Raw genomic sequence first — 22,453 nt, forward strand, 5'->3', positions numbered from 1 at the left:
CCCTCGAGGCCAGACTTCCAGCTCGCGCTGCTGAGTATCAGGTACTCGCGCGCTCGCGCACAGGATCACTGTCCTGCCCCTCACAGGCCTCGGCATTGCCCAGTCTTTTTTATTCTGTTTGGTGAGCCTGTGCTCTTTACCTGTGAAAATGAAGTTAAAACCCCTCTGCGGATGCCTGATTTTCTATGTCCTCTTAAATATATCATTTTTACTGGTGAATATTTCACTTTGAATCGTGTGAAGCGATCTGATGTTGACGTGAACTGGCCCGAGATGCACAAAAGTACACAACAAACAAATCTTGAGTTAGTTGCTTCGGTTCAGTGGTGGGACCTCTGGAGAGTTTACCCCACAACTTGAATATTGGGAGATAGTGAAGCTAAAAAATTACCCATCACGAGGAAGGCCCTCCGGATTCCCTTGCTTTGTTGGTTGTTGTTTGTATGTAATGGTGCACTATTTTATTTAGCTGGACAATTACCTTCTTCTTCTCTGTGGTGTAAATAATTATGAAAAGGTGAAACACTTACCAGTGCACTGTCTCTTCCTAACACCCTCTATCACAAATAAATGCATGTCGCAGCCCCACTGCAGCTCTCTGTGTCCTTAGGATTTCATGTACACGATGCAATGTTACTCTATCTATGCGTTACTCTTTCGAACAAGTCACAAGTACTCGTGTTGCTCTGTACTTACAGACGGGATATAAGATGCCTTATAGGGGTTGATGGAATGTCAGTACTGACAACATGCCAAAAACACACCTCACGCAGAGGCCCTCACCCACTCACACCGCATGGAGAGGCCCTCACCCACCCACTCACACTTCACGCAGAGGCCCTCACCCACTCACACTTCACGCAGAGGCCCTCACCTACTCACACCTCACGCAGAGGCCCTCACCCACTCACACCGCACAGAGAGGCCCTCACCCATTCACACCTCATGCAGACCCACACCCACTCACACCTCACGCAGAGGCCTCACACCTCACATGCAGAAGCCCTCCCCCACTCACACCTCACACAAAGGCCCACACCCACTCACACCTCACGCAGAGGCCCACACCCACTCACACAGAACGGAGAGGCCCTCACCCACTCACACCTCAAGCAGAGGCCCTCACCCCCTCACACCGCACGGAGAGGCCCTCACCCACTCACTCCTCACGCAGAGGCCCTCACCCTCTCACACCTCATGCAGAGGCCCTCACCCACTCACACCTCATGGAGAAGTCCTCACCCACTCACACTGCACGGAGAGGCCCTCACCCACTCACACCTCATGCAGAAGCCCTCACCCACTCACACCTCACGCAGAGACCCACACCCACTCACACCTCATGCAGAGGCCTCACCCACTCACACCTCACGCAGAGACCCACACCCAGGATTAGGATTTCATGTACACGATGCAATGTTACTCCATCTATGCGTTACTCTTTCGAACAAGTCACAAGTACTCGTGTTGCTCTGTACTTACAGACGGGATATAAGATGCCTTATAGGGGTTGATGGAATGTCAGTACTGACAACATGCCAAAAACACACCTCACGCAGAGGCCCTCACCCACTCACACCGCATGGAGAGGCCCTCACCCACCCACTCACACCTCACGCAGAGGCCCTCACCCACTCACACCTCACGCAGAGGCCCTCACCCACTCACACCTCACGCAGAGGCCCTCACCCACTCACACCTCACGCAGAGGCCGTCACCCACTCACACCGCACAGAGAGGCCCTCACCCATTCACACCTCATGCAGAGACCCACACCCACTCACACCTCACGCAGAGGCCTCACACCTCACGCAGAAGCCCTCCCCCACTCACACCTCACACAAAGGCCCACACCCACTCACACCTCACGCAGAGGCCCACACCCACTCACACAGAACGGAGAGGCCCTCACCCACTCACACCTCAAGCAGAGGCCCTCACCCCCTCACACCGCACGGAGAGGCCCTCACCCACTCACTCATCACGCAGAGGCCCTCACCCTCTCACACCTCATGCAGAGGCCCTCACCCACTCACACCTCATGGAGAAGTCCTCACCCACTCACACTGCACGGAGAGGCCCTCACCCACTCACACCTCATGCAGAAGCCCTCACCCACTCACACCTCACGCAGAGACCCACACCCACTCACACCTCATGCAGAGGCCTCACCCACTCACACCTCACGCAGAGACCCACACCCAGGATTAGGATTTCATGTACACGATGCAATGTTACTCCATCTATGCGTTACTCTTTCGAACAAGTCACAAGTACTCGTGTTGCTCTGTACTTACAGACGGGATATAAGATGCCTTATAGGGGTTGTTGGAATGTCAGTACTGACAACATGCCAAAAACACACCTCACGCAGAGGCCCTCACCCACTCACACCGCATGGAGAGGCCCTCACCCACCCACTCACACTTCACGCAGAGGCCCTCACCCACTCACACTTCACGCAGAGGCCCTCACCCACTCAGACCTCACGCAGAGGCCCTCACCCACTCACACCGCACAGAGAGGCCCTCACCCATTCACACCTCATGCAGAGACCCACACCCACTCACACCTCACGCAGAAGCCCTCCCCCACTCACACCTCACACAAAGGCCCACACCCACTCACACCTCACGCAGAGGCCCACACCCACTCACACAGAACGGAGAGGCCCTCACCCACTCACACCTCAAGCAGAGGCCCTCACCCCCTCACACCGCACGGAGAGGCCCTCACCCACTCACTCCTCACGCAGAGGCCCTCACCCTCTCACACCTCATGCAGAGGCCCTCACCCACTCACACCTCATGGAGAAGTCCTCACCCACTCACACTGCACGGAGAGGCCCTCACCCACTCACACCTCATGCAGAAGCCCTCACCCACTCACACCTCACGCAGAGACCCACACCCACTCACACCTCATGCAGAGGCCTCACCCACTCACACCTCACGCAGAGACCCACACCCAGGATTAGGATTTCATGTACACGATGCAATGTTACTCCATCTATGCGTTACTCTTTCGAACAAGTCACAAGTACTCGTGTTGCTCTGTACTTACAGACGGGATATAAGATGCCTTATAGGGGTTGATGGAATGTCAGTACTGACAACATGCCAAAAACACACCTCACGCAGAGGCCCTCACCCACTCACACCGCATGGAGAGGCCCTCACCCACCCACTCACACCTCACGCAGAGGCACTCACCCACTCACACCTCACGCAGAGGCCCTCACCCACTCACACCGCACAGAGAGGCCCTCACCCATTCACACCTCATGCAGAGACCCACACCCACTCACACCTCACGCAGAGGCCTCACACCTCACGCAGAAGACCTCCCCCACTCACACCTCACACAAAGGCCCACACCCACTCACACCTCACGCAAAGGCCCACACCCACTCACACAGCACGGAGAGGCCCTCACCCACTCACACCTCACGCAGAGGCCCTCACCCACTCACACCGCACGGAGAGGCCCTCACCCACTCACACCTCACACAGAGGCCCTCACCCTCTCACACCTCATGCAGAGGCCCTCACCCACTCACACCTCATGGAGAAGTCCTCACCCACTCACACTGCACGGAGAGGCCCCCCCCCACTCACACCTTATGCAGAAGCCCTCACCCACTCACACCTCACGCAGAGACCCACACCCACTCACACCTCATGCAGAGGCCTCACCCACTCACACCTCACGCAGAGACCCACACCCAGGATTAGGATTTCATGTACACGATGCAATGTTACTCCATCTATGCGTTACTCTTTCGAACAAGTCACAAGTACTCGTGTTGCTCTGTACTTACAGACGGGATATAAGATGCCTTATAGGGGTTGATGGAATGTCAGTACTGACAACATGCCAAAAACACACCTCACGCAGAGGCCCTCACCCACTCACACCGCATGGAGAGGCCCTCACCCACCCACTCACACCTCACGCAGAGGCCCTCACCCACTCACACCTCACGCAGAGGCCCTCACCCACTCACACCTCACGCAGAGGCCCTCACCCACTCACACCTCACGCAGAGGCCCTCACCCACTCACACCTCATGCAGAGGCCCTCACCCACTCACACCTCACGCAGAGGCCCTCACCCACTCACACCGCACAGAGAGGCCCTCACCCATTCACACCTCATGCAGAGACCCACACCCACTCACACCTCACGCAGAGGCCTCACACCTCACGCAGAAGCCCTCCCCCACTCACACCTCACACAAAGGCCCACACCCACTCACACCTCACGCAGAGGCCCACACCCACTCACACAGAACGGAGAGGCCCTCACCCACTCACACCTCAAGCAGAGGCCCTCACCCCCTCACACCGCACGGAGAGGCCCTCACCCACTCACTCCTCACGCAGAGGCCCTCACCCTCTCACACCTCATGCAGAGGCCCTCACCCACTCACACCTCATGGAGAAGTCCTCACCCACTCACACTGCACGGAGAGGCCCTCACCCACTCACACCTCATGCAGAAGCCCTCACCCACTCACACCTCACGCAGAGACCCACACCCACTCACACCTCATGCAGAGGCCTCACCCACTCACACCTCACGCAGAGACCCACACCCAGGATTAGGATTTCATGTACACGATGCAATGTTACTCCATCTATGCGTTACTCTTTCGAACAAGTCACAAGTACTCGTGTTGCTCTGTACTTACAGACGGGATATTAGATGCCTTATAGGGGTTGATGGAATGTCAGTACTGACAACATGCCAAAAACACACCTCACGCAGAGGCCCTCACCCACTCACACCGCATGGAGAGGCCCTCACCCACCCACTCACACTTCACGCAGAGGCCCTCACCCACTCACACTTCACGCAGAGGCCCTCACCCACTCACACCTCACGCAGAGGCCCACACCCACTCACACCTCACGCAGAGGCCTCACACCCATTCACACCTCATGCAGAGACCCACACCCACTCACACCTCACGCAGAGGCCTCACACCTCACGCAGAAGCCCTCCCCCACTCACACCTCACACAAAGGCCCACACCCACTCACACCTCACGCAGAGGCCCACACCCACTCACACAGAACGGAGAGGCCCTCACCCACTCACACCTCAAGCAGAGGCCCTCACCCCCTCACACCGCACGGAGAGGCCCTCACCCACTCACTCCTCACGCAGAGGCCCTCACCCTCTCACACCTCATGCAGAGGCCCTCACCCACTCACACCTCATGGAGAAGTCCTCACCCACTCACACTGCACGGAGAGGCCCTCACCCACTCACACCTCATGCAGAAGCCCTCACCCACTCACACCTCACGCAGAGACCCACACCCACTCACACCTCATGCAGAGGCCTCACCCACTCACACCTCACGCAGAGACCCACACCCAGGATTAGGATTTCATGTACACGATGCAATGTTACTCCATCTATGCGTTACTCTTTCGAACAAGTCACAAGTACTCGTGTTGCTCTGTACTTACAGACGGGATATAAGATGCCTTATAGGGGTTGATGGAATGTCAGTACTGACAACATGCCAAAAACACACCTCACGCAGAGGCCCTCACCCACTCACACCGCATGGAGAGGCCCTCACCCACCCACTCACACCTCACGCAGAGGCCCTCACCCACTCACACCTCACGCAGAGGCCCTCACCCACTCACACCGCACAGAGAGGCCCTCACCCATTCACACCTCATGCAGAGACCCACACCCACTCACACCTCACGCAGAGGCCTCACACCTCACGCAGAAGCCCTCCCCCACTCACACCTCACACAAAGGCCCACACCCACTCACACCTCACGCAAAGGCCCACACCCACTCACACAGCACGGAGAGGCCCTCACCCACTCACACCTCACGCAGAGGCCCTCACCCACTCACACCGCACGGAGAGGCCCTCACCCACTCACACCTCACGCAGAGGCCCTCACCCTCTCACACCTCATGCAGAGGCCCTCACCCACTCACACCTCATGGAGAAGTCCTCACCCACTCACACTGCACGGAGAGGCCCCCCCCACTCACACCTTATGCAGAAGCCCTCACCCACTCACACCTCACGCAGAGACCCACACCCACTCACACCTCATGCAGAGGCCTCACCCACTCACACCTCACGCAGAGACCCACACCCAGGATTAGGATTTCATGTACACGATGCAATGTTACTCCATCTATGCGTTACTCTTTCGAACAAGTCACAAGTACTCGTGTTGCTCTGTACTTACAGACGGGATATAAGATGCCTTATAGGGGTTGATGGAATGTCAGTACTGACAACATGCCAAAAACACACCTCACGCAGAGGCCCTCACCCACTCACACCGCATGGAGAGGCCCTCACCCACCCACTCACACTTCACGCAGAGGCCCTCACCCACTCACACTTCACGCAGAGGCCCTCACCCACTCACACCTCACGCAGAGGCCCTCACCCACTCACACCGCACAGAGAGGCCCTCACCCATTCACACCTCATGCAGAGACCCACACCCACTCACACCTCACGCAGAGGCCTCACACCTCACGCAGAAGCCCTCGCCCACTCACACCTCACACAAAGGCCCACACCCACTCACACCTCACGCAGAGGCCCACACCCACTCACACAGAACGGAGAGGCCCTCACCCACTCACACCTCAAGCAGAGGCCCTCACCCCCTCACACCGCACGGAGAGGCCCTCACCCACTCACTCCTCACGCAGAGGCCCTCACCCTCTCACACCTCATGCAGAGGCCCTCACCCACTCACACCTCATGGAGAAGTCCTCACCCACTCACACTGCACGGAGAGGCCCTCACCCACTCACACCTCATGCAGAAGCCCTCACCCACTCACACCTCACGCAGAGACCCACACCCACTCACACCTCATGCAGAGGCCTCACCCACTCACACCTCACGCAGAGACCCACACCCAGGATTAGGATTTCATGTACACGATGCAATGTTACTCCATCTATGCGTTCCTCTTTCGAACAAGTCACAAGTACTCGTGTTGCTCTGTACTTACAGACGGGATATAAGATGCCTTATAGGGGTTGATGGAATGTCAGTACTGACAACATGCCAAAAACACACCTCACGCAGAGGCCCTCACCCACTCACACCGCATGGAGAGGCCCTCACCCACCCACTCACACCTCACGCAGAGGCCCTCACCCACTCACACCTCACGCAGAGGCCCTCACCCACTCACACCGCACAGAGAGGCCCTCACCCATTCACACCTCATGCAGAGACCCACACCCACTCACACCTCACGCAGAGGCCTCACACCTCACGCAGAAGCCCTCCCCCACTCACACCTCACACAAAGGCCCACACCCACTCACACCTCACGCAAAGGCCCACACCCACTCACACAGCACGGAGAGGCCCTCACCCACTCACACCTCACGCAGAGGCCCTCACCCACTCACACCGCACGGAGAGGCCCTCACCCACTCACACCTCACGCAGAGGCCCTCACCCTCTCACACCTCATGCAGAGGCCCTCACCCACTCACACCTCATGGAGAAGTCCTCACCCACTCACACTGCACGGAGAGGCCCTCACCCACTCACACCTTATGCAGAAGCCCTCACCCACTCACACCTCACGCAGAGACCCACACCCACTCACACCTCATGCAGAGGCCTCACCCACTCACACCTCACGCAGAGACCCACACCCAGGATTAGGATTTCATGTACACGATGCAATGTTACTCCATCTATGCGTTACTCTTTCGAACAAGTCACAAGTACTCGTGTTGCTCTGTACTTACAGACGGGATATAAGATGCCTTATAAGGGTTGATGGAATGTCAGTACTGACAACATGCCAAAAACACACCTCACGCAGAGGCCCTCACCCACTCACACCGCATGGAGAGGCCCTCACCCACCCACTCACACTTCACGCAGAGGCCCTCACCCACTCACACTTCACGCAGAGGCCCTCACCCACTCACACCTCACGCAGAGGCCCTCACCCACTCACACCGCACAGAGAGGCCCTCACCCATTCACACCTCATGCAGAGACCCACACCCACTCACACCTCACGCAGAGGCCTCACACCTCACGCAGAAGCCCTCCCCCACTCACACCTCACACAAAGGCCCACACCCACTCACACCTCACGCAGAGGCCCACACCCACTCACACAGAACGGAGAGGCCCTCACCCACTCACACCTCAAGCAGAGGCCCTCACCCCCTCACACCGCACGGAGAGGCCCTCACCCACTCACTCCTCACGCAGAGGCCCTCACCCTCTCACACCTCATGCAGAGGCCCTCACCCACTCACACCTCATGGAGAAGTCCTCACCCACTCACACTGCACGGAGAGGCCCTCACCCACTCACACCTCATGCAGAAGCCCTCACCCACTCACACCTCACGCAGAGACCCACACCCACTCACACCTCATGCAGAGGCCTCACCCACTCACACCTCACGCAGAGACCCACACCCAGGATTAGGATTTCATGTACACGATGCAATGTTACTCCATCTATGCGTTACTCTTTCGAACAAGTCACAAGTACTCGTGTTGCTCTGTACTTACAGACGGGATATAAGATGCCTTATAGGGGTTGATGGAATGTCAGTACTGACAACATGCCAAAAACACACCTCACGCAGAGGCCCTCACCCACTCACACCGCATGGAGAGGCCCTCACCCACCCACTCACACCTCACGCAGAGGCCCTCACCCACTCACACCTCACGCAGAGGCCCTCACCCACTCACACCGCACAGAGAGGCCCTCACCCATTCACACCTCATGCAGAGACCCACACCCACTCACACCTCACGCAGAGGCCTCACACCTCACGCAGAAGCCCTCCCCCACTCACACCTCACACAAAGGCCCACACCCACTCACACCTCACGCAAAGGCCCACACCCACTCACACAGCACGGAGAGGCCCTCACCCACTCACACCTCACGCAGAGGCCCTCACCCACTCACACCGCACGGAGAGGCCCTCACCCACTCACACCTCACGCAGAGGCCCTCACCCTCTCACACCTCATGCAGAGGCCCTCACCCACTCACACCTCATGGAGAAGTCCTCACCCACTCACACTGCACGGAGAGGCCCCCCCCCACTCACACCTTATGCAGAAGCCCTCACCCACTCACACCTCACGCAGAGACCCACACCCACTCACACCTCATGCAGAGGCCTCACCCACTCACACCTCACGCAGAGACCCACACCCAGGATTAGGATTTCATGTACACGATGCAATGTTACTCCATCTATGCGTTACTCTTTCGAACAAGTCACAAGTACTCGTGTTGCTCTGTACTTACAGACGGGATATAAGATGCCTTATAGGGGTTGATGGAATGTCAGTACTGACAACATGCCAAAAACACACCTCACGCAGAGGCCCTCACCCACTCACACCGCATGGAGAGGCCCTCACCCACCCACTCACACTTCACGCAGAGGCCCTCACCCACTCACACTTCACGCAGAGGCCCTCACCTACTCACACCTCACGCAGAGGCCCTCACCCACTCACACCGCACAGAGAGGCCCTCACCCATTCACACCTCATGCAGACCCACACCCACTCACACCTCACGCAGAGGCCTCACACCTCACATGCAGAAGCCCTCCCCCACTCACACCTCACACAAAGGCCCACACCCACTCACACCTCACGCAGAGGCCCACACCCACTCACACAGAACGGAGAGGCCCTCACCGACTCACACCTCAAGCAGAGGCCCTCACCCCCTCACACCGCACGGAGAGGCCCTCACCCACTCACTCCTCACGCAGAGGCCCTCACCCTCTCACACCTCATGCAGAGGCCCTCACCCACTCACACCTCATGGAGAAGTCCTCACCCACTCACACTGCACGGAGAGGCCCTCACCCACTCACACCTCATGCAGAAGCCCTCACCCACTCACACCTCACGCAGAGACCCACACCCACTCACACCTCATGCAGAGGCCTCACCCACTCACACCTCACGCAGAGACCCACACCCAGGATTAGGATTTCATGTACACGATGCAATGTTACTCCATCTATGCGTTCCTCTTTCGAACAAGTCACAAGTACTCGTGTTGCTCTGTACTTACAGACGGGATATAAGATGCCTTATAGGGGTTGATGGAATGTCAGTACTGACAACATGCCAAAAACACACCTCACGCAGAGGCCCTCACCCACTCACACCGCATGGAGAGGCCCTCACCCACCCACTCACACCTCACGCAGAGGCCCTCACCCACTCACACCTCACGCAGAGGCCCTCACCCACTCACACCGCACAGAGAGGCCCTCACCCATTCACACCTCATGCAGAGACCCACACCCACTCACACCTCACGCAGAGGCCTCACACCTCACGCAGAAGCCCTCCCCCACTCACACCTCACACAAAGGCCCACACCCACTCACACCTCACGCAAAGGCCCACACCCACTCACACAGCACGGAGAGGCCCTCACCCACTCACACCTCACGCAGAGGCCCTCACCCACTCACACCGCACGGAGAGGCCCTCACCCACTCACACCTCACGCAGAGGCCCTCACCCTCTCACACCTCATGCAGAGGCCCTCACCCACTCACACCTCATGGAGAAGTCCTCACCCACTCACACTGCACGGAGAGGCCCTCACCCACTCACACCTTATGCAGAAGCCCTCACCCACTCACACCTCACGCAGAGACCCACACCCACTCACACCTCATGCAGAGGCCTCACCCACTCACACCTCACGCAGAGACCCACACCCAGGATTAGGATTTCATGTACACGATGCAATGTTACTCCATCTATGCGTTACTCTTTCGAACAAGTCACAAGTACTCGTGTTGCTCTGTACTTACAGACGGGATATAAGATGCCTTATAGGGGTTGATGGAATGTCAGTACTGACAACATGCCAAAAACACACCTCACGCAGAGGCCCTCACCCACTCACACCGCATGGAGAGGCCCTCACCCACCCACTCACACTTCACGCAGAGGCCCTCACCCACTCACACTTCACGCAGAGGCCCTCACCCACTCACACCTCACGCAGAGGCCCTCACCCACTCACACCGCACAGAGAGGCCCTCACCCATTCACACCTCATGCAGAGACCCACACCCACTCACACCTCACGCAGAGGCCTCACACCTCACGCAGAAGCCCTCCCCCACTCACACCTCACACAGAGGCCCACACCCACTCACACCTCACGCAGAGGCCCACACCCACTCACACAGAACGGAGAGGCCCTCACCCACTCACACCTCAAGCAGAGGCCCTCACCCCCTCACACCGCACGGAGAGGCCCTCACCCACTCACTCCTCACGCAGAGGCCCTCACCCTCTCACACCTCATGCAGAGGCCCTCACCCACTCACACCTCATGGAGAAGTCCTCACCCACTCACACTGCACGGAGAGGCCCTCACCCACTCACACCTCATGCAGAAGCCCTCACCCACTCACACCTCACGCAGAGACCCACACCCACTCACACCTCATGCAGAGGCCTCACCCACTCACACCTCACGCAGAGACCCACACCCAGGATTAGGATTTCATGTACACGATGCAATGTTACTCCATCTATGCGTTACTCTTTCGAACAAGTCACAAGTACTCGTGTTGCTCTGTACTTACAGACGGGATATAAGATGCCTTATAGGGGTTGATGGAATGTCAGTACTGACAACATGCCAAAAACACACCTCACGCAGAGGCCCTCACCCACTCACACCGCATGGAGAGGCCCTCACCCACCCACTCACACCTCACGCAGAGGCCCTCACCCACTCACACCTCACGCAGAGGCCCTCACCCACTCACACCGCACAGAGAGGCCCTCACCCATTCACACCTCATGCAGAGACCCACACCCACTCACACCTCACGCAGAGGCCTCACACCTCACGCAGAAGCCCTCCCCCACTCACACCTCACACAAAGGCCCACACCCACTCACACCTCACGCAAAGGCCCACACCCACTCACACAGCACGGAGAGGCCCTCACCCACTCACACCTCACGCAGAGGCCCTCACCCACTCACACCGCACGGAGAGGCCCTCACCCACTCACACCTCACGCAGAGGCCCTCACCCTCTCACACCTCATGCAGAGGCCCTCACCCACTCACACCTCATGGAGAAGTCCTCACCCACTCACACTGCACGGAGAGGCCCCCCCCCACTCACACCTTATGCAGAAGCCCTCACCCACTCACACCTCACGCAGAGACCCACACCCACTCACACCTCATGCAGAGGCCTCACCCACTCACACCTCACGCAGAGACCCACACCCAGGATTAGGATTTCATGTACACGATGCAATGTTACTCCATCTATGCGTTACTCTTTCGAACAAGTCACAAGTACTCGTGTTGCTCTGTACTTACAGACGGGATATAAGATGCCTTATAGGGGTTGATGGAATGTCAGTACTGACAACATGCCAAAAACACACCTCACGCAGAGGCCCTCACCCACTCACACCGCATGGAGAGGCCCTCACCCACCCACTCACACTTCACGCAGAGGCCCTCACCCACTCACACTTCACGCAGAGGCCCTCACCTACTCACACCTCACGCAGAGGCCCTCACCCACTCACACCGCACAGAGAGGCCCTCACCCATTCACACCTCATGCAGACCCACACCCACTCACACCTCACGCAGAGGCCTCACACCTCACATGCAGAAGCCCTCCCCCACTCACACCTCACACAAAGGCCCACACCCACTCACACCTCACGCAGAGGCCCACACCCACTCACACAGAACGGAGAGGCCCTCACCCACTCACACCTCAAGCAGAGGCCCTCACCCCCTCACACCGCACGGAGAGGCCCTCACCCACTCACTCCTCACGCAGAGGCCCTCACCCTCTCACACCTCATGCAGAGGCCCTCACCCACTCACACCTCATGGAGAAGTCCTCACCCACTCACACTGCACGGAGAGGCCCTCACCCACTCACACCTCATGCAGAAGCCCTCACCCACTCACACCTCACGCAGAGACCCACACCCACTCACACCTCATGCAGAGGCCTCACCCACTCACACCTCACGCAGAGACCCACACCCAGGATTAGGATTTCATGTACACGATGCAATGTTACTCCATCTATGCGTTACTCTTTCGAACAAGTCACAAGTACTCGTGTTGCTCTGTACTTACAGACGGGATATAAGATGCCTTATAGGGGTTGATGGAATGTCAGTACTGACAACATGCCAAAAACACACCTCACGCAGAGGCCCTCACCCACTCACACCGCATGGAGAGGCCCTCACCCACCCACTCACACCTCACGCAGAGGCCCTCACCCACTCACACCTCACGCAGAGGCCCTCACCCACTCACACCGCACAGAGAGGCCCTCACCCATTCACACCTCATGCAGAGACCCACACCCACTCACACCTCACGCAGAGGCCTCACACCTCACGCAGAAGCCCTCCCCCACTCACACCTCACACAAAGGCCCACACCCACTCACACCTCACGCAAAGGCCCACACCCACTCACACAGCACGGAGAGGCCCTCACCCACTCACACCTCACGCAGAGGCCCTCACCCACTCACACCGCACGGAGAGGCCCTCACCCACTCACACCTCACGCAGAGGCCCTCACCCTCTCACACCTCATGCAGAGGCCCTCACCCACTCACACCTCATGGAGAAGTCCTCACCCACTCACACTGCACGGAGAGGCCCTCACCCACTCACACCTTATGCAGAAGCCCTCACCCACTCACACCTCACGCAGAGACCCACACCCACTCACACCTCATGCAGAGGCCTCACCCACTCACACCTCACGCAGAGACCCACACCCAGGATTAGGATTTCATGTACACGATGCAATGTTACTCCATCTATGCGTTACTCTTTCGAACAAGTCACAAGTACTCGTGTTGCTCTGTACTTACAGACGGGATATAAGATGCCTTATAGGGGTTGATGGAATGTCAGTACTGACAACATGCCAAAAACACACCTCACGCAGAGGCCCTCACCCACTCACACCGCATGGAGAGGCCCTCACCCACCCACTCACACCTCACGCAGAGGCCCTCACCCACTCACACCTCACGCAGAGGCCCTCACCCACTCACACCGCACGGAGAGGCCCTCACCCATCCACACCTCATGCAGAGGCCTCCCCACTCACACCTCACGCAGAGGCCCACACCCAGGATTAGGATTTCATGTACACGATGCAATGTTACTCCATCTATGCGTTACTCTTTCGAACAAGTCACAAGTACTCGTGTTGCTCTGTACTTACAGACGGGATATAAGATGCCTTATAGGGGTTGATGGAATGTCAGTACTGACAACATGCCAAAAACACACAGGTGTGTATGAGGTCAACGGTGCGCACACCCCACAAAGCCCGAGTGCACACTGTCCTTAGAAGAAGACCCAGGTGTGTCCTTGCAGGAGATCACTCTCACACTCAGGCTCACGGCACAGGTGCCCCATGACTGTACCGGGACAGTGCCACACACACCTCACGCAGAGGCACAGGGTGGTGACAGGACAGTACCACACACACCTCACGCAGAGGCCCTCACCCACTCACACCTCACGCAGAGGCCCTCACCCACTCACACCTCATGCAGAGGCCTCACCCACTCACACCTCACACAGAGGCCCACACCCACTCACACCTCACACAGAGGCCCTCACCCTCTCACACCTCACGCAGAGGCCCACACCCACTCACACCGCACGGAGAGGCCCTCACCCATCCACACCTCATGCAGAGGCCTCACCCACTCACACCTCACGCAGAGGCCTCACCCACTCACACCTCACGCAGAAGCCCTCACCCACTCACACCTCACACAAAGGCCCACACCCACTCACACCTCATGCAGAAGCCCTCACCCACTCACACCGCACGGAGAGGCCCTCACCCTCTCACACCTCACACAGAGGCCCTCACCCATCCACACCTCATGCAGAGGCCTCACCCACTCACACCTCACGCAGAGGCCCACACCCACTCACACCTCACACAGAGGCCCTCACCCTCTCACACCTCACGCAGAGGCCCACTCACACCTCACACAGAGGCCCTCCCCCACTCACACCTCACGCAGAGGCCCTCACCCACTCACACCGCACGGAGAGGCCCTCACCCTTTCACACCTCACGCAGAGGCCCTCACCCACTCACACCTCATGCAGAGGCCTCACACACTCACACCTCACGCAGAGGCCCACACCCACTCACACCTCACATAGAGGCCCTCACCCTCTCACACCTCACGCAGAGGCCCACTCACACCTCACGCAGAGGCCCTCCCCCACTCACACCTCACGCAGAGGCCTCATCCACTCACACCTCACGCCGAGGCCCTCACCCACTCACACCGCACGGAGAGGCCCTCACCCTCTCACACCTGACGCAGAGGCCCTCACCCACTCACACCTCACGCAGAGGCCTCATCCACTCACACCTCATGCAGAGGTCTTCCCTCACACACACCTCACACAGGCCCTCCCCCACTCACACCTCACGCAGAGGCCCTACCCCACACACACCTCACACAGAGGCCCTCTCCCACTCACACCTCACGCAGAGGCCCTTCCCCACTCACACCATATGGAGAGTCCCTCATCCACTCACACCTCATGCAGAGGCCCACACCCACTCACACCTCACGCAGGGGCCTCTCCCACTCACACCTCATGCAGAGGCCCACACCCACGCACACCTCACACAGAGGCACTCACCCTCTCACACCTCACGCAGAGGCCCTCCCCCACTCACACCTCACGCAGAGGCCCTCCCCCACTCACACCTCATGCAGAGGCCTCATCCACTCACACCTCATGCAGAGGCCCACACACACCTCACACAGAGGCCCTCCCCCACTCACACCTCACTCAGAGGCCCTCCCCCACACACACCTCACACAGAGGCCCTCCCCCACTCACACCTCACGCAGAGGCCCTTCCCCACTCACACCATACGGAGAGGCCCTCATCCACTCACACCACATGCAGAGGCCCACACCCACTCACACCTCACGCAGGGGCCTCACCCACTCACACCTCATGCAGAGGCCCTCACCCACTCACACCTCATGCAGAGGCCCTCATCCACTCACACCTCATGCAGAGGTACAGGGTGGTGACAGGACAGCACCACTCACACCTCATGCAGTCACCCCCATGACAGTGATAAGATACAACCACTCACTGGTCAAGCACACACCCACATGAGTGTGACAAGATAGAACCACTCACTGCTCAAGAAGAGACTACCTAGACTGTGATAAGATAGAACCACTCACTGCTCCAGCACACACCCCATGAGTGTGACAAGATAGAACTACTCACTGCTCAAGCACACACCCCATGAGTGTGACAAGATAGAACCACTCACTGCTCTAGCACACACCCCATGAGTGTGACAAGATAGAACTACTCACTGCTCAAGCAGTCACCCATGAGTTTGACAAGATAGAACCACTCAGTGCTCATGCACAGGACCCAAGACTGAGATGAGATAGAACCACTCACTACTTAAGCATCCCCCCATGACTGTGATAAGATAGAATCACTCACTGCTCAGGTCCCCCCCCATAACTGTGACAAGATAGAACCACTCACTGCTCAACAGACACCCCATGACAAGATAGAACCACTCACTGCTCAACAGACACCCCATGACAAGATAGAACCACTCACTGCTCAGGCAGACACCCCATGACTGTGATAAGATAGAACTACTCACTGCTCCAGCACCCCCCACCCATGTCTGTGATAATTTAGAACTACTCACTGCTCAGGCACCCCCACCCATGACTGTGATAAGATAGAACCACTCACTGCTCATGTGCAGGCCCCAGGATACATGATAGAATTGTGCCTCTCACACTCCATGTGAGGGCCCTCTTGACCGTGTTAGGGGGCACGAGCATCGATTATATACAGACCGCAAGAAGTGTGATTGGACCCATTATGTCTGCACATGCCATCTAACATCCCATGCACATACTCCACCCAGGACTGTTCTGCATTAGGGCCAGGTACCTTTCATTCACAGGCCCCCAGGACAGTGATGGGATTGGACCAATCACACCTCATGCACAGACCTACTTAATACGGTGCTGGTGTATGTCCACTGACACCCCAGCCACATGCCTCTAGGATTGTGCTGAGATAGGGCCACTCACACCCCCTGCACATGCCCTCTAAGATTGTGCTGAGATAGGGCCACTCACACCCCCTGCACATGCCCCCTGGGATTGTGGTGGGATAGGGACACTCACCCACTCTGCACATGCCCCTAGGATTGTGGTGGGATAGGGCCACTCACACCCCCTGCACATGCCTCTAGGATTGTGGTGTGATAGGGCCACTCATACCCCCTGCACATGCCACTAGGATTGTGCTGAGATAGGGACACTCACACCCCCTGCACAGGCATTCCAGGGGTTGTGGTGGGATAGGGCCACTCACACCCCTTGCACATTCCCCCTACGATTGTGGTGGGATAGGGCCACTCACACCCCCTGCACATGACCCTAGGATTGTGCTGAGATAGGGCCACTCACACCCCCTGCACATGCCCCCTAGGATTGTGGTGTGATAGGGCCACTCACACCCCCTGCACATGCCACTAGGATTGTGCTGAGATAGGGACACTCACACCCCCTGCAAAGGCAACCCAGGGGTTGTGGTGGGATAGCAATGCTTCCACCTCATGTCTCTGCTTTTCAGGACACTGTTGTTGTAGGATTCTCACACCTTACGCACAGCCTTCGCCGTCTCATATGGCTAGTGAATAGCCGAAGCTCACCTGGAAAAGGAGGATGGTGCCGGGTACCACGGCACAGATCAGCAGGATCACACCCTCAGCCGTGATGATGGTGTTCTTGGTCCCTTCCTCCAGCTGCAGCAAGGCTTTGGGAACCGGCTCTGGAAATCAGCAAATTTACAGAAGTTCTTGAGCTTCGAGTTAGAGATTTGTGTCACAGTACCACCCTCTAGAGCCCTAGTGCAACCGCGGAACTCGAGGTGGCTGAGTCTCAGAGCACCACCGACAATGTGTTCAGGTGTGGAGAACATGGAACATGAGCCCCTTCTGCATCCATACCATGTTCATTGCAAACAGAACCCTGTACGACCTTTTCATGGGTCCTGAGGGAGTCTGTGGTTACTGGGCAGTATCCTGTGGGGGTTCAGTTGTTTACCACTGGTGTACTAGGGCCACACTACTAACCCACTCTAATGTGGGCGCTTGACTGCCCAGGGCTAGTAAGGGTGAGCAGCCAGGGCTTACCCTAGCAGGTGGTCAGGGCTCAAAAGTGAGGCACAGTGTGACAACATTATCCAGTAAGCTCAATTTACAGCAGATGCTGCCTCTTCAAAGAAACATTTCAGTTTTATTAACAGGTATTTGAATGGGTAGTTACAGCTGGGCACTAGTTTTCAAAATCATACTGAGACCTGCAGCTGATGGCTCCCTATGGAAAGTGTTTGTGAGCCACTGGCTTTTACTTCAAGTCTCAGACATGGCCTGAACCTCAGTGAATGCGATGGAATCTCAGTCAACGGGCTTGAGTCTCAATCAGTGGGCTTCAGTCAATGGGTTTGAGTCTCAGTCATGGCACTTGAGTCTCAGTCAAGGGACTTGAATCTCAGACAATGGGCTTGAGTCTCAGTCAGTGGGCTTGAACCTCAGTCAGTGGTCTTGAGTCTCAGTCAGTAGGCTTGAGGCTCATTAAGTGGGCTTTAGTCTCAGTCAGTGAACTTGGTTCTCAGTCAATGGGCTTGAGTCTCAATCAGTGGGATTCAGTCAATGGGTTTCAATCTTGGGTCTCAGTCAATAGCCTTTTTTCTCGGTCAGTGGGTTTGAGTCTCAGTCAGTGGGCTTTAGTCTCAATCAGCGAGTTTCAGTCAATAGGTCTGAGTCTCAGTCTGTAAGTTTGAGTCTCAGTCAATGGCCTTGAGTCTCAGTCAGTGGGCTTGGTTCTCAGTCATTGAGCTTAAGTCTCAGTCAATGGATTTGGGTTTAAGTCAATGAGCCTGGCTCTCAGCCAATGGGCTTAAGTTTCAGTCAATGAGCTTGGCTTTCAGTCAATGGGCTTCAGTTTTAGTAAGTTGGCTTGAGTTTCAGTCGATGAGCTCGGCTCTCAGTCAATGGGCTTGAGTCTCAGTAAGTTGGCTTGAGTGTCAGTTGATGAGCTTGGCTCTCAGTCATTCGGATTGAGTATCGGTCAGTTGGCTTGAGTTTCAGTCGATTAGCTTGGCTCTCAGTCAGTGGGCTTGAGTATCAGTCAGTTGGCTTGAGTTTCAGGCGATGAGCTTGGCTCTAAGTCAATGGGCTTGAGTATTAGTCAGTTGGCTTGAGTTTCAGTCGATGAGCTTGGCTCTCAGTCAGTGGACTTGAGTATCAATCAGTATGGTTGAGTTTCAGTCGATGAGCTTGGCTCTCAGTCAGTGGACTTGAGTATCAGTCAGTTGGCTTGAGTTTCAGGCGGTGAGCTTGGCTCTCAGTCAAATGGCTTGAGCCTCAGTCAGTGGGCTAGAGTGTCAGTAAACTGGCTTTAGTCAATGAGCTTAGCTCTCAATCAGTGGGCCTGAGACTCAGTCAATGCTCGTGAGGCGCCAGACAAAGAATACAATGTAGAACATTTAGAATGATCCGCCTGGGCTTCTCTTTCAGTGGTTTCTGACCCTGGTTACAAAATGGACAACTCAGAGGAATGATGCTTGAGCTGCGGAGTTTTCAGGGAAAAAATGGGTAAAAGCTGGTCTGAATAAAAATTCTAGCAACCAAACAAGGGTTCCAAACCACGTAGAATACATGACAAATGTAGAGTGTCAGGGTTCGTGGTGCTCAGTTCTAAGTGGTGTGCAGTCAGCTGGCAAGGAGAGTAACTGGAACTGACCTCCCAGTTCTTGCAAAGGGACACTCAATGTGAGACCCCCCCTCCCACCTCCCCCCCGTTCACTCCCCTTTCCCCACTTACTTCAAGGGTCTGCACCTCGATAAGGACCAGTCAGAGTCGAGACTGTCTGGACAGGGCATCCATGGAGCTGCCCACACCAGCTGGGCCCCAAGGCCTTGCCAGGGCCCAGGGAGGGGCCCAGAAGAAGAGGATGAGGGAAGAATACAGAAGAGACAAGAAAGGGATGAAATAAAGGAGGGGCGAAGAACAGAGAGGAGGGCAGGAAAATGTAACAGAATGGGAGAAGGAAACAGGGTGGAGCAAGAAGGAGATAAGGATGAGCACCGTGGGGAGGGAACATAAAGAGAAAGGAACCAGAACTAAGGAGAGGGTGTTGGAAGAGTATGAGTGAGAGACAGAAGAGGGGGAGAAAGGAAAGAGTATCCAATGGATGAAGGAGATGAGAGGAGAGGGGGTGGGCATAGGGAGGCCAGAAGGAAAATGAGTAGATTGAGGAACTTGGAGAACTGTAAATGACATTAGTGTAGCAGGTGCAGTGACACCAGGGTCCAGAGGTGTGATGGGCACTGCACCTCATCTATAGCAGTATTTTAATACCAGCTGGGGAGCTAGTTTCTTGCACTTGGGCCCACTGGACCCCCACAGCTCTTTCATCATCTGGGCCATGTGCAGGTCTTCCAAGGCTGCCAGGGGTCAGCTCCTCTCCACAATGGGCAGTGCCAATCCTCTCCATGCACCCAGGTCAGAGCTGCATGGTTCTCTAGGGTACAAGGTTTGTCCCCAGCCCACCCAGCAGGCCCCGGACTCTTGCCAACACAACTCAGCACCGGCAAGCAGAGTCCCCCAGAGTCTGACAAAGTACGAGGCACTGGCTTGAGGGGGCAGACTTTAATCCTTGCCCAACAGCCTGGATACCCTCTCGGGGGATATGTGCACCATACACATCGGTATTTCAGAGCATTACATCCCACCTTGGAAGGACAGGCAGGAAGCTCGAGGTACCTGTACAGTGTTCATGGTAGAGAGGGCACCTGCCCCTGAGGTATCCGTATAGTGTCCAGAGAGGGCACCTGCCCCTGAGGTACCCGTACAGTGTTCATGGTACAGAGGGCGCCTGCCCCTGAGGTACCCGTACAGTGTCCATGGTAGAGAACACGCCTGCTACTCAGGTACCCATACAGGCAGAAAGGGCGCCTGCCCCTTGGATACCCCTAGAGTCTCCATGGCAGAGGGAGCACCTGCTCCTGAGGTACCCGCACAGTGTCCATGGCAGAGAGGGCACCTGCCCCTGAGGTACCCGTACAGTGTCCATGGTACAGAGAGCACCTGCCCCTGAGGTACCCGTACAGTGACCATGGTAGAGAGCACGCCTGCTACTCAGGTACCCATACAGTGTTCATGGCAGAGAGGGCATCTGCCCCTCGGGTACCAGTACAGTCTCCATGGCAGAGACGGCACCTGCCCCTAGGGTACCCGTACAGTGTCCATGGCAGAGAGGGCACCTGCCCCTGAGGTACCCGTACAATGTCCATAGCAGAGAGGGCACCTGCCCCTGAGGTACCCGTACAGTGTCCATGGTAGAGAGGGCATCTGCCCATGGGGTACCAGTACAGTCTCCGTGGCAGAGAGGGCGCCTGCCCCTCGGGTAACCGTACAATGTTCATGGCAGAGAGGGCATTTGCCCCTCGGCACCCGTACAGTCCCCATGGCAGAGAGGGCGCCTCTCCCTCGGGAACCAGTACAGTGTTCATGGGAGAGAGAGCACCTGCCCCTCGGGCACCCGTACAGTCTCCATGGCTGAGAGGGCGCCTGCCCCGGAGGTACCCGTACAGTGTTCATGACACAGAGGGCGCCCGCCCCGGAGGTACCCGTACAGTGTTCATGACACAGAGGGCGCCTGCCCCTGAGGTACCCGTACAGTGTTCATGACACAGAGGGCGCCTGCCCCTGAGGTACCCGTACAGTGTTCATGACACAGAGGGCGCCCGCCCCGGAGGTACCCGTACAGTGTTCATGACACAGAGGGCGCCTGCCCCTGAGGTACCCGTACAGTGTTCATGACACAGAGAGCACCTGCCCCTCGGGTACCAGTACAGTATGAATGGCATAGAGGACGCCTGCCCCTCGGGTACCCGTGGAGTGTCCATGGCACAGAGGACGCCTGCCCCTCGGGTAACGGTACAGCATTCCTGGCAGAGGGAATACTTTTTATTTCCGTGCATGGGGCACTGCCACCCCCTGTAAACAAACTGGCCGGCAAGGGACCCTGGCACACGGAGGCTTGACCCTTCCATCCCAGTCCGCCTGAAAGCACCTGATCTATGCAAACAAACTGACCTGCCTTTTCTCGCTGGAAGAAAAATAAACTGTGGGGCAGTGAGGCTGGCTGGGTAGAATGAGACGTGAAGAAAGAATTGAAGAGGCAGAGAAAAGCCGAAGGGAAGCGAAGAGGAGGTGGTTTAGAAAAGAAGGGAGGCCATGATAGATCCTCCCCCAG

The 22,453-nt window shown here is 56.9% G+C and overlaps 1 protein-coding gene across 1 annotated transcript in view; it reads right to left on the reverse strand.

Annotated features, from left to right (window-relative positions):
* CD79A (CD79a molecule) overlaps positions 1-22,453 on the reverse strand; it is a 60,143-nt gene that overhangs the window by 20,648 nt on the left and 17,042 nt on the right. The window contains exon 3 of the mRNA XM_069201361.1: positions 17,841-17,959. Coding sequence (XP_069057462.1) covers positions 17,841-17,959 — 119 coding nt within the window. The remainder of the gene's footprint in view (positions 1-17,840; positions 17,960-22,453) is intronic.

Source organism: Pleurodeles waltl, chromosome 7 (assembly GCF_031143425.1).
Source record: "Pleurodeles waltl isolate 20211129_DDA chromosome 7, aPleWal1.hap1.20221129, whole genome shotgun sequence".
In the NCBI taxonomy this organism is placed as follows: domain Eukaryota; kingdom Metazoa; phylum Chordata; class Amphibia; order Caudata; family Salamandridae; genus Pleurodeles; species Pleurodeles waltl.